Below are 13,211 nucleotides of genomic sequence, written 5' to 3'. Positions count from 1 at the left end.
GCGGTTTTACCTCCTTTTCTACATAGTGCACCATCTACAATAATCTTTCACAGGCCCCCATAGAAGTCGGTTTTTTTTTCTTAAAAATTATTGTGTGACATTCTTAATGCGGTTCACAGAATACATCTACTTACCAAGTTTCAACAGTATAGTTCTTATAGTTTCGGAAAAAAGTGGCTGTGACATACGGACGGACAGACAGACATAAGGGTTCCGTTTTTTGCCATTTGGCTACGGAACCCTAAAAAAAACACAACAAAATCGAAAAACATAATAGCTACAAAGACAAAGTAATAAAGCTTCTAGAAAATGTTACACATGTGACTATTGAAACACATCAAATGTACGAATAAAGACTTAATATGTCTCGTGAAAGCATGTACATTATGAAAGCAAGCCGTACAAATTCACTCGCTACAGAAACGAGAGTACTTTGAGTATTTATTATTTGGATTTTTACCTATAAAGCAATTTTTCTCTGAGATGCAATATTGGAAAAATAATAATAACAGCTTCTAGGAAACCCGCAATAATTAATATGCAGGTAGTTACAGATGTAGTGCATAATTGTTTCCATCGTATTTTCTCGGAAATGTTCATATTTGTCATGCTTCGTCAGTCAACCTCGGTACTTTTTGTACTGAGACTGACTGCCGTATTCGAACTTCAAGATATTCACAAGAGACGACACGTACTAGATCCATTCTAAAAACGTTATAGTTTAGATGTCAACTAGTTCTCTTTTGCAGCGCAATTCGGGCAACCAATGTCACTTTTACGTAAGATATCTATTAGATGTGAATTGGATCTCTAAGTCATATCCTGTGGGAATCGTTCAAGAGTATCTCCAGAATCGCGCAAATGTGAAATTTGACAGGTTAGATCTTAAACATATCGTTATCGTATCTTGGTGATGTCTAAAAGAGATCTAATAGATGTCTATTTCAAAATCCGAATCGGGCCCTGACTGAATTAGCAAGACACGTTCGTACGTTTCCGCGAAAATCCGATGGAAAATAATTATACTAAATCTGTACACATTTTGTAGGTATCTATATTTGTACTATATATTTTACAGTGTAGCTGCGGACTTATTGCATGAATAAAAATATTGAAAAAAAATGGTTCGCCGTGCCACGACGGGGGGTTTTGGGGAGGTACATAAATAAAACACTAACGCTACGTCTTACGTAGGCGAACAACGCGCGAACGCGGCGCGGCGCGGCGCGGCGAAAGCGGCCGCCGCCGCGCCGCGCCGCGCCGCGCCGCCTGACATTCGCGTGCAAATCGCGCCGCGCCGCGTTCGCAACAAGATCGCTTACGTAGGACACTTCTATGGGCATCAAAGGATTGATTTCGCCGCGCCGCGCCGCGCCGCGTTCGCGCGTTGTTCGCCTACGTAAGACGTAGCGTAATAAGTAATAGAAGAGTGGGGAAAAGTTGACATCTTTTGAAATAAAGGGCTTATTCTAATTTCAATTATAGGATATGAATTTGAGCCATATCTAATCCAGATCGAATGTATATCCTTAAATTAGAATACGTCTGTACGGATATGATGGTAATTCTTGTCTACGTGGCAGCGTGATAAAATAGTTTCCGTCCCTTTCTACCCGACTGTTTTTAAAAGTGACAGTTAAGTATTTTATCACGTGGATAAAGATGCTGGATAAAGCCATCCATACTCGTAATACGCCGGCTGTAAAACATAAAAGGTACACGCGATCATATAATTATTTTAGGATAACACGTTGGTTAAGGGTTTATACCCTGCTATTGTTAGGGCACACAATAACGAGAGACATAATTATTTTTATGTTGAACAATTTTTGAAATCTATCGAATAATATCATATTATGCAGTCACAAAAAAAAATCCCAATAAATAGATTTTTCGCAAGTAAACATCCTTCTATCGTTCAAAACGCCCAGACCTTACACGTTTCGTTTTTTTTCTGTGGGGATATCGAAAGAGTCGAGTATACCGTACCTTAATAAAATGATGAAAATACCCCAATTGAAATAAAACATCCACTGTGAGTCTGTGAGGTACCCGCTATCCTCCACAAATTACATCATCCAGATGACTTATTTGAGTCTCTTCGCTGGCACTCGTGCATTCAACTGTGTAAACTTTGGAAAACTTGCTGACACTTCGCTGGCCCTATATTACAGGGTTCTATGTTTCACTTTTATCGAACTGAAATTTGTACATTGTCATCACTATGAAGATAGTCGAAATTCGACCTAATGTCACTACATTAGGTCGAATTTCGACTATCTTGAAAATGTAACATAGAACCCTGTAATATTGGGTCAGCGAAGTGCCAGTGAGTTTTCCAAAGTTCACACGTTGATTGCACGAGTGCCAGCGACGAAACGCAGGTCATCTGTATGATGTAATTTGTTAAAAAATAAATTGCATTAAATTGTTGTTAGGTGGAATAAATTAAACAAAGAAATACGATACAGCGGGGAAATGCCGCCAGCATCCTTGGTACAATGCCTCAGGGGCCTATTTTAGATTTAAGCTAGTTATTAGTTTCGTTTGGTTGTACCACTGTATATATATTGTTTGTAAATAAATGTTTTAGTATTAAAACACTAGGTAACATTAAAACAAAGAATAACATTGATAGTATTAATTTTATGATTTTATCTCTACCTAAAATATATTTTTATACCAAACAAGCATCCGGCCCGCCTGATGGTAAGCAGTCAATGTAAAACGTACAACCAGACTAGACGTATCAAGGCTAAGGCTAGTTGCAGGGACGCTGGTGCAAGCTAATTTATTCATTTCATGGATCAATTCCACTCTTGCTTCATTGTGCGCTAATTCATTATTATATTCCGCCGCTTAATTTACTATAAGATCGTTTAAGATTTATTTATTTAAATTTTACTTACGTAGGAATTTTACATCTGAAGATATATTTCAATGAATGCACTTATAATTAATGAAATCAGCTGTTCTAATTGAATCGTACCTTATCTTGAAAGCAAATATTATTTGTAGTTAACATAATTTGTAGTTAATTCTTATAAAACTTATAGAAATCAGGTAGAGATGATTTTGTCATAATAATATGATCTAAATATGTCATCATCATCAAAGCGCTGGTGGCCTAGCGGTAAGAGCGTGCGACTTTCAATCCGGAGGTCGCGGGTTCAAACCCCGGCTCGTCCCAATGAGTTTTTCGGAACTTATGTACGAAATATCATTTGATATTTGCCAGTCGCTTTTCGGTGAAGGAAAACATCGTGAGGAAACCGGACTAATCCCAATAAGGCCTAGTTTCTCCTCTGGGTTGGGAAGGTCACATGGCAGTCGCTTTCGTAAAAACTAGTGCCTACGTCAAATCATGGGATTAGTTATCAAGCGGACCCCAGGCTCCCATGAGCCGTGGCAAAATGCCGGGATAACGCCAGGAAGAAGAAGATATCATCATCATCAGCCTGTCCTGGCCGGTTTCGTCCTCGGAGCTTGAGATTGTAATGGCTAGTGAGAGCGACGATCGTGAGCCTATTTTAGCAGTAAATGCACGACCACACTCACCGCAGGTCAGCTGAGCACCCTTCCGACAAAATTGTAGTTTATAACTGCAGGTAGTCGGGCCTTTAACTAGTCACGCTTCGCGGCGAGTTCCACTCGCCTCTGTTCTTCAAAGGCTTGCACTTTTGTAGGCACCGTTATACACGGTGGCTAAAAATAATGGGCATTCCAATTGCCAGGAAGGTTTTGGGATAATACTGAGCAACTTTTATTATTATGGTATGGCTGGTCTATTTCCTATGGGAGGGTAATTTTTTTTCGCGATTTCGGGGTTGGTCCCATAGTAAAAGTTGCTCAGTATAATCCCAAAACCTCCCCTGGCACCTGGCAACGGAAATGCACTTATTTTTTGACGACCCTGTATACGACGTTGTGACATATTAAAAGTATATTACTAGTACAAATATTCGTTTTATATTGGCACAAAGTTTAATACTATTTTTACATAGGTATGTGAATATTGTGATCACTTTAACCCTTATCAATAGCCGGCTGTGTTAGTATGTGGCTTTGTTTAAAGGTCAGATCCAGGAAGAGCGAATAAAATATATGAGTAGAGGTACATTGTGTTGTGTTTAACTTTGGCCACTAAGTAATCAAACATTAGGTACTTTGGAACACTATTTTTTCTCCATTGTTGTACTTTCTTTAAATCTCAAGAACAACTTTGCCAACTGCATATAAATGGGGCTAATGGAAATCCACGGGGCTACTTGGAAAATAAATATTGTAAGTTTTGAATTACATTTAAGTATTTTCAATCACGGTGGTGGTCGCAGTGACGCCTAGGAATTGTGCCTAATAGCAATTTTACGTTAAAATAACAGTCATAATTACGGCCAAAAGAATCTGGAATTTTCTGGATTCAACGGGCATTAGTAATGAACTTTAAAGGGCCGTCTCAATAGATCACTGCTTGATTGACGTGGCACTCAAAGGCCCATAACATTGCAAATAATAAATAATAAGGTGTCTGTAAGGTGTACATGTACTGGGACCGCGTCGAGCACTAGTACGTTTACCTTAATAATACAGTGAAACCTGGTTAAGTGGGACCTGGATAAGTGAGAAACCTCTATAGCTGGGACTCATGGTGCGGTCCCGACACTTTAGCACTGAATTACCTCTGTTACTGAGAAAAAACGAACCTCTATAACTGGGATTCGTTGTTGTGATTTTATAGTCACATTTACCTCTATAATTGAGACAGAGAGTGTATTTTACCTCTTTTACTGAGACTATATTTATAAGATTACATTTTCCTAATTGTTTTTTAGAATTTTATAGGGAATTGACCTCTGTATCTGAGATGACGTCAATCTATGACCTCTCTAACTTGGACTTCAATGAACAATTTCCGTATTCTTACTAACTCTTAGTTTATCCACAAATTCCGCATTTGCCTTATTGTGTCTAAACAACTTCAAGTTTGATTTAATTAATTTATGTAAGTAGTTAAAACTATCGAAACGAAAGCTGAAATTTTGATAAGTAACACGAAAAAATAAATTTTCATTTATTAAATTTCTAATACGCAATGAAGTCCGTATCAAATTTAATTTTGAAATATCTATCCTTTGGAGAATCATTTAAAATAAATTCAAAGAAATATTTAAACAGACTTAAAAAATATTTAGGGACAAGGATTATTTTACCTTATTTATTTTTAAAGATAATTACTAAATACCTTATTAACCACCTCTATAACTGAAATAGAGTATATTCTCACCTCTATTAATGGAACCCTCTGTAAATGAGACAGAAATTTATTTGTACCTGGCTAACTGGGAGCCTGTGTAAGTGGAAAACCTCTTTAAGTGAGACAAATTTGCTCGTCCCTTGAGATCCCACTTATTCAGGTTTCACTGTATTATACACGGCGGCGTGGATGGATAAGTCCGCCGGTTTCTCTATTTGCGGCCCTGGCGGCGTAGCCAAAATGCCAATCGCTTACGCTCCGTAGCGATCGAAACGCAACTGTCACTGTCGCACTAATATGAAAGAGTGATAGAGAGACATAAAGCTTTTCGTTGTCGAAGCGATAGCGATTGTAACCTTGGCTAGGCCGGCTGATCGCCGGCAGCTTGGGCCTTGCCTCGCTGCTGGCGGCACCCTATGTTACTTTTTATATGATTTTTCTTTTGCTTTTAAGTGTTTTTATATTCATATTATAAAATGCTTAACTTAAGAAGAAGAGAGACTAATATGATTAACACTTACCATAAGATCAGCGATAGCCAAATGCATCAGCAGCATATCGAGCCTGCTGGCGCGGCCCGCTCGCCTCCGCTTCACCAGCTGCGTCAGCACAGTTAGGTTCCCCGTGGCTGACACCACCATCAGCACGCTGTACACGCAGATCTGCACCACGTGCCCATGGTTGAAGGTCATGTCCAGCGGGAGGGGGGAACTGGCGTTCGTGTGTGTCCAGTTCTTCTGCGCCACTCCCCCTGGCCCCGATACCTTATCGTCCATCTCCATGTTTATTTCACCATCTTGCTCAATCTTTAGCCTGTAACAAAGGTACTCATATTAATAGGATTCAATTTGATGCTAATTGGAGGATGAAAAGGCGTTCTTTGAAGTATTTTTAATGGTTATCCTTATTGTTGAATTTAATGAATTCACGAATTCCACTCAAAGATGGGGAATAATAATATAATAATGGGTGTCCGTCGTAATGACTTGATTCGTGTTTTGAAGAAACGTTTTTTGGCATTAATTTACATTAACTTTAATAATTTTTATACATTTTACTTTAATAAATGTACAGTAAACAAATGTTAATTAGTAATTTTATGGCTTTTGAAAACAATATACCATTAACCTCGGGTCGACTTTGTTACCATCGAAAGTAATATAATAACGGTGTACACCAGCGGTCGGCAACCTTTTAGCAGCCAAGGGCCACATAGTTAACGAAGATGACGCGGGCCGCACTTTGGTAATATTTGTGTCTTTAGCAGACATTGTCGTTCGTCAGTATTACATACAAAATAGCCAGGGAGGCTTGCGGGCCGCAAGCGAGAGGTCGGCGGGCCGCATGCGGCCCGCGGGCCGCGGGTTGCCGACCGCTGGTGTACATTAACTATTTAATAGCGGTAGTATTGCTGTAGACAGCAGTGTGCTAAAATAAATTCATCCCTATATATCATGGGTCAAATGATAGTCTCTGTGACATGTTCTCCAAGTCGCTTTTGGCTAGATTTAATTAAAAAAAAAAAAATATATATATATATGTTTTTTATTAGGTACAAATAATAATACAATTACAAATACTTTATTTCGGAAATAAAATTACAACAATATTACATTTATGCTGGCCACCATACTAGGCATAGCCTGTCCTGGGGTGGACATAATACGGACACAACCCAACTAACATTAGGCGCTAAATTTAAGGGTTAGAAGAGATTTATATAAGCGCCTATTTACTCTTTAGGTGTTGTTAGTGCTCTAAAAATAGGAGTTATAGCCGGCTATAACACCGTTTTAACCCCGGATTGGGCACAAATTTTATCACCATAAGATTTATAACAGTGCTACAGTAGGGTTAGCGGATAAAAAAAGAGACATAAGAGCGGTATAGTGGAGCTACAATAGTGTTAATTAATTCTTTAGGAGCTATATGGGTTGCATATAGGTGACTACAAACTGTTGTAGTAGAAGAGCGCTAAAGTAGTGCTGTAATAGCGTTGATTAACAACTTAGGATTTAAAAGGGTGCCAAATAAGCGACTACTAACTGTTTGAGTAGTAGTGTAGAGACTGTAGAGCTATATAGATGATACTTTCGGCTTTAGATGGTATATTAGCATTTAAAGTCAATATTTGTAACACTCAAGAAGGTAATTGCACATTTTTTCCTTAGCCCTGCCTGCTTTGGTTGCAGATGTTTCCATTTTGTATTATTATTTTTAAGCTTGCACTGTGACAGCTTGAAGTGAAAATGTAATGGCGGATAAATAAAAGCAAATAATTATTTTAGTTCACTGATGCCGGTGTTATCTGCGGATTTATGATGGCGAAATTAATTACACTGTCAATAACTATATGTATTACTAACAAAATTTTAAAGGGCCTCTGATCCTTTGCATATTTATCTGAATATAATATTTTTTAAATTGTGGTCCACCGTATTTAATTTTCGCAAAATTACACAATATACGTGAAGTCCGGTTTTAAATACAACAATACTAACATTATGTCTATATTGAGTAAAAGTATCGATTTTTATTAAGTATTTACGTTCTAATTAACAGTTTTTGTTTTGCTTATTGATTCATCTGTCATATTAACATGGCGCTATAGGCTTAGGTTGTAAGTAAGACTCTAAGGGTCTCCCCTGATATATCGACGCGCATTCGGCAAAAGCCGATAGGAAAAAGCTTTATGTCCACGCAATAAGAGCGAAAAAGTCGTCGGCTTTTGCCGAATGCGCGTCGATATATTTGGGGAGACCCTAATAACACTATAAGATGTACTAAGGTATTGAATAACGCCCGTCTGCGACTACATGATCTATAAAAGTGACTCATAACTTCTCTTTTCGACTGTAAGTGAGACAAGAGAGTTAAGAAGCGATTGCGAGTAACGGAGCTATAAAAGAGTTTTTATCGCCTGTTTAGAACCTTAAGTGAAAATTGCAGCTGCTTATTACTCATATAGATGTCAAGGTGGTAGAATTCACTTTGAGCTATAACACTAGCTGCTTAAGATCCATTATAGCGGCCAAAACGGCTACTGTGGATCTTAAAGCTATACATGGACCTCTTAAAGACCTTGATGTCACCAGAGCCTGTAAGCTTAGAGTATATAGCTATTCTACAGCCGTTATATTTTTATTTTATTTTTTTATTTTTTATTACATACATGGAAAACCAACAGCTAAAAACATTTCCAAAAACTAAAATAGATTCACAGAGCCAATTACAGGTTCTCACTTATAAAAATTAAGTAGGTAAATAAAGAAGAAATATAATCACAAATCAGTTACACACACAAGTTAAGCAACAGCACAAGCCAAGGTTCCTGTGTACAACTAGCTGCAAAACTGCATAGGCACATTAGGAATGGAAAACATTCATAAAGTGGCCATGCACTTCCACCTCCGACTGCACAAAACTTCAAGAAAAAACCGAAATACAGAAAATACAAATATATATATATATATATACAAGTGCACCCATGTAGTACTCGTATAACTTCAGTAAGCCAAGCCCGAACCCGCGCTAGAAGTATCACCCATAAAAAATGCAATTAATTTATTTCTTATTACCGATATGCTATCACTAAATACATCGAAGTCTAAATTCAGTAAAACTTTATTTAAACTCATGCCTGCCCTGCATAAGAAACTGTTTTTTCTATATTTAGTGGAAGCCTGATTAATACTAATGGGACGAAAGTGCCTTAACCTTCTTAAGGGAACAGTGAAAGAAATTTTACTGAGTAAACTAGGACAATCGACATGGCCTTTAATAATATTTATTAAATACAAAATGTCAGCAATTTCACGGCGTTTAACAAGTGGGATTAAGTGATGTTTCTTACATAGCCTAAAATAATTGGCAGAACTATAATTTACATGCATTTTAAAGCAGAGAAATTTTATGAATTTAGTTTGTAATCGCTCAATCCTATCAACATATATTTGATATTGAGGATTCCAAATCTGAGATGCATATTCGAGCTTGCTCCTCACATAAGCACAATAAAGGATTTTAAGGGTCTTAGGACGAGTAAAACAAGCTGAACTACGCATTATAAACCCAAGAGACTTAGCTGCTTTAGACACTATACTATCAATATGGTCATTGAAAATAAGCTTGGAGTCATGAATAACACCTAAATCTCTCATGCTCTCTACTTACTGTAGTATGTTACCTTTTAATAAGTATGAAGCAGGAATTATATGTCGTTTACGAGAAAAAGTTACAGTGAAACATTTGGAGGGGTTTAAATCTAGCTTATTTTCCATACAATAGCTATCTAGCCGGTTTAGATCAGACTGCAATGCATTTGCATCAGCTTGCGTATCAATTTTAGCAAAAATTTTCATATCATCAGCAAAACTTAGTAATTTAGAAAACTGGAAACAGGTGCTAATATCATTTACAAATATATTAAATAGAAGTGGACCTAATAAAGAGCCTTGGGGCACTCCGCTTGGTATAGATACCCAGCTTGACATATAATTATTGATCACTACAGACTGGCATCGATTTTTTATATATGATTTGAACCATCTTAAAAGATCACCCCTTATACCGATTAAGTAAAGCTTAGATATTAGAATATCATGATCAATTCGATCAAAAGCTTTACTATAATCAGTATAGATTACATCCACTTGATGGCCATTGTCCATTGCCTCTGAGACAAAGTCATTAAGTAAAGCAAGATTAGATACAGTTGACCTACGTTGAACAAAACCGTGTTGAGTGTTATCTATGGAATTATTAAGTATAGATGAAACCTGCATGTGGACTATTTTTTCTAATAATTTAGCCAAAATACACAATTTGGAAATGGGCCTATAATTCGTCACATCCGTTTTAGGACCTTTCTTTAAAACAGGAGTAATAAAAGCCGATTTCCAGATCGCGGGAACGGTACATTCAGCAAACGAACGGCGGAACAACAACGAAACAGGTTTGGTCAAAGTTTTAGCACAGTTAATATAATATAAGGCTGGCACTTGAGCGGGACCCGCTGACTTACTTGGATCGAGGCTCAGCAAGAGTTTAGTGACCAAATCATTATCAACCGAAATACTAGCTATATCACTAATAGAATCAGCACATTCATGAAAAATAACACTACTAGACGAGTTATGCGATCCAGGATCCAAAAAACTGGTTTTGAAGTAATCAGAAAACGCATTGCAAATGTCAACTCCTGAGTTCACAGCAATATCACCATAACGTACACTACTAGGAATGCCAAAAGATTTAGATCGAGATTTTATAAAAGACCAGAATTGTTTAGGATTTTTACTAATATTATTTTCAACCATTACAGTGTAATCTATGAAGCATTGCCTTTCCATGCGTTTAACTCTGTCCCTCTGACACTCAAAAGCAAGCAAATCGCACTTATTACCATATAGTTTGTGTCTGCGACGATATTTGTGTTTTTCTTTAATAGCCTTCTTGAGCGATGATGAGTACCATACTGGGTATGAACTTCCGGTAATTAACTTATGAGGGACATACTTATCTCTCAAGTTTTTAAATTTTAAATAAAAGAAATCAACACACTGATCGAGTGTGCGGCTAGAAAATTCAAAGTCCCAGTCTATATCTAAAATATCTAAATTAATTTGTTCATAATTAGCTTTATTATAAAACTATTTCATGACGGGTGCTTGTTTAAGAGAAGCAAAGGAAGCAAATGTTACAGATATATGTCTTTAGGTGATAAAATAAGTGCTAAGTGTCGCCTAATTGTTTGTTGGGAAGTGATAAGTTAATACTTAAAAACAAATATACAATTAGGCTTGAAGGGAAAAACCGGGCAAGTGCGAGTCGGACTCGCGCACGAAGGGTTCCGTACCATAATGCAAAAAAAAAACAAAAAAAAAAACGGTCACCCATCCAAGTACTGACCACTCCCGACGTTGCTTAACTTTGGTTAAGAATCACGTTTGTTGTATGGGAGCCCAGCCAGCCGGACAGCGAAGTCTTAGTAATAGGGTCCCGTTTTACCCTTTGGGTACGGAACCCTAAAAATACCTATTTAGTTAAAATAGAAACGGTGAAAGATGATAGAGATGATAAAGGTTCCTACTTTTATTTTAATGTTACATTTCTAGAGAGCCGTGTTTATTACCTATTTCAATGTTAAATAAATAAATGAATATGCTTCCAAAATATGTCTAAACATAATATATTACGTGACATCTGCTCCATATAAAAATGAACTATATTAGGGATCATCATGGGACGTGTCACGTGTGCAAAACATTACGAGTAAAGTATATAAACAAGACCAAGACCTCAGTAGTTTGAAAAAGATGTTGATAAGTCCCGTTTTCGTAAATAATGTGTAAAAATTATTAAACTTTAAATCAGTTTTTAGTACGTTCTAACAAAATTAAAGATATTGCTACAGTTAAATAGGTACATAGCCATAACATAGGTACTGTAGGCAGATATAGTGTTATTTCAAGCTCCTAAATTGTCAGGCTGTGTGCTAAATTGCATTCTATTGTCTCGACATCCCATGTTTGTCTAAGCAACTCAACTACGCGGCGTAGTAGTCTACGCCCGTCGGTTAATAAAGTGATCTCGCCAGACCAGACAATATTCGTGCTATAGGTACCGAGGATTAATTTAGCGAATCGTGACTTGAGAATTCATGAGAATCATGAGAATAGATAAAGGTTCTCAAAATTACCTACAGACAATCGAAAATATATGTAGTTATGGATATTGGACATGATAGCACATCAACAGAATCTAAATATAAAATAAGGCGTATAATTTTATTATATTATATTTGTACCTAAACAAGACCAAACTGCATGTTCATAATATAAAGTAAAATGGGGCTAATTGAGAACCAAGGGACTATTTGAAAACGAAAAAAAAACCGGGCAAGTGCGAGTCGGACTCGCGCACGAAGGGTTCCGTACCATAAAGAAAAAAAAATCGGAAAAAATGCAAAAAGAAAACGGTCACCCATCCAAGTACTGACCACGCCCGACGTTGCTTAACTTTGATCAAAAATCACGTTTACTGTATGGGAGCCCCACTTAAATCTTTATTTTATTCTGTTTTTAGTATTTGTTGTTATAGCGGCAACATAAATACACCATCTGTGAAAATTTCAACTGTCTAGCTATCACGGTTCGTGAGATACAGCCTGGTGACAGACAGCGGACAGACGGACGGACGGACGGACGGGCAGCGAAGTCTTAGTAATAGGGTCCCGTTTTACCCTTTGGGTACGGAACCCTAAAAATATAGGTTTTGAATCCATAAATATTTCCAATGACGATGCATACTTACAATAATGAAATAATATGCATTTTATTTACTAAAAATATAAAACATTCATTAATGATATAAAATATTGAGTTATCGATGTTTTACTTCAAAAATTGTTCCGAATAGCCCCACTTCGCGGCACATAAAAATAAATAATATAATATTAATTAATAAAAAAATTAAAAACACGACTGCTGCATTTTAAAGCGAACTGAAAAGCTAAAAATAATGTTCATGTTAGTTACATAACTTTATTAATCTAAATTGGAATATGAATATACATTCACGGTCATTCCCGGGCTTCGGCTTTTGAATTAAGACAAGTGTCTACTAGTAAGTATAGAGGAAGGTTCGAAGCGTTCGAGAGAGGGTGCGCCTTTAATTTGGTGTTCAAACATAGAATGACAATACACTTGTATTGTTACAGTCGACCTATACAACAAGTAAATATAGAAAGACATAATATGTATAATCATTGTCACTTAAATACTTCTTACTATTAAGCTCGTACAGGAGGACGTCGATGCCGTTGTCAAGTGGTCACACGATAATGGAATCGTACTAAATGCCGATAAGACAAAACTCATGATAATTCATTCTCCATACTTGGTACCTAAAAATGATATCCCATCCATTTTCACTCATAGTTTCCAATGTTTTCATA

At 36.9% G+C, this 13,211-nt stretch overlaps 1 protein-coding gene across 1 annotated transcript in view; it reads right to left on the bottom strand.

The window, feature by feature from the left end:
• LOC134671778 (adipokinetic hormone/corazonin-related peptide receptor variant I-like) overlaps nt 1-13,211 on the bottom strand; it is a 78,184-nt gene that overhangs the window by 21,721 nt on the left and 43,252 nt on the right. The window contains exon 2 of the mRNA XM_063529609.1: nt 5,776-6,067. Coding sequence (XP_063385679.1) covers nt 5,776-6,036 — 261 coding nt within the window. The 5' untranslated portion in view covers nt 6,037-6,067. The remainder of the gene's footprint in view (nt 1-5,775; nt 6,068-13,211) is intronic.

Source organism: Cydia fagiglandana, chromosome 16, assembly GCF_963556715.1.
Source record: "Cydia fagiglandana chromosome 16, ilCydFagi1.1, whole genome shotgun sequence".
NCBI lineage: Eukaryota > Metazoa > Arthropoda > Insecta > Lepidoptera > Tortricidae > Cydia > Cydia fagiglandana.
Note: the sequence above shows the minus strand (reverse complement) of the source record. Positions and strands in the feature narration are given on the sequence as shown.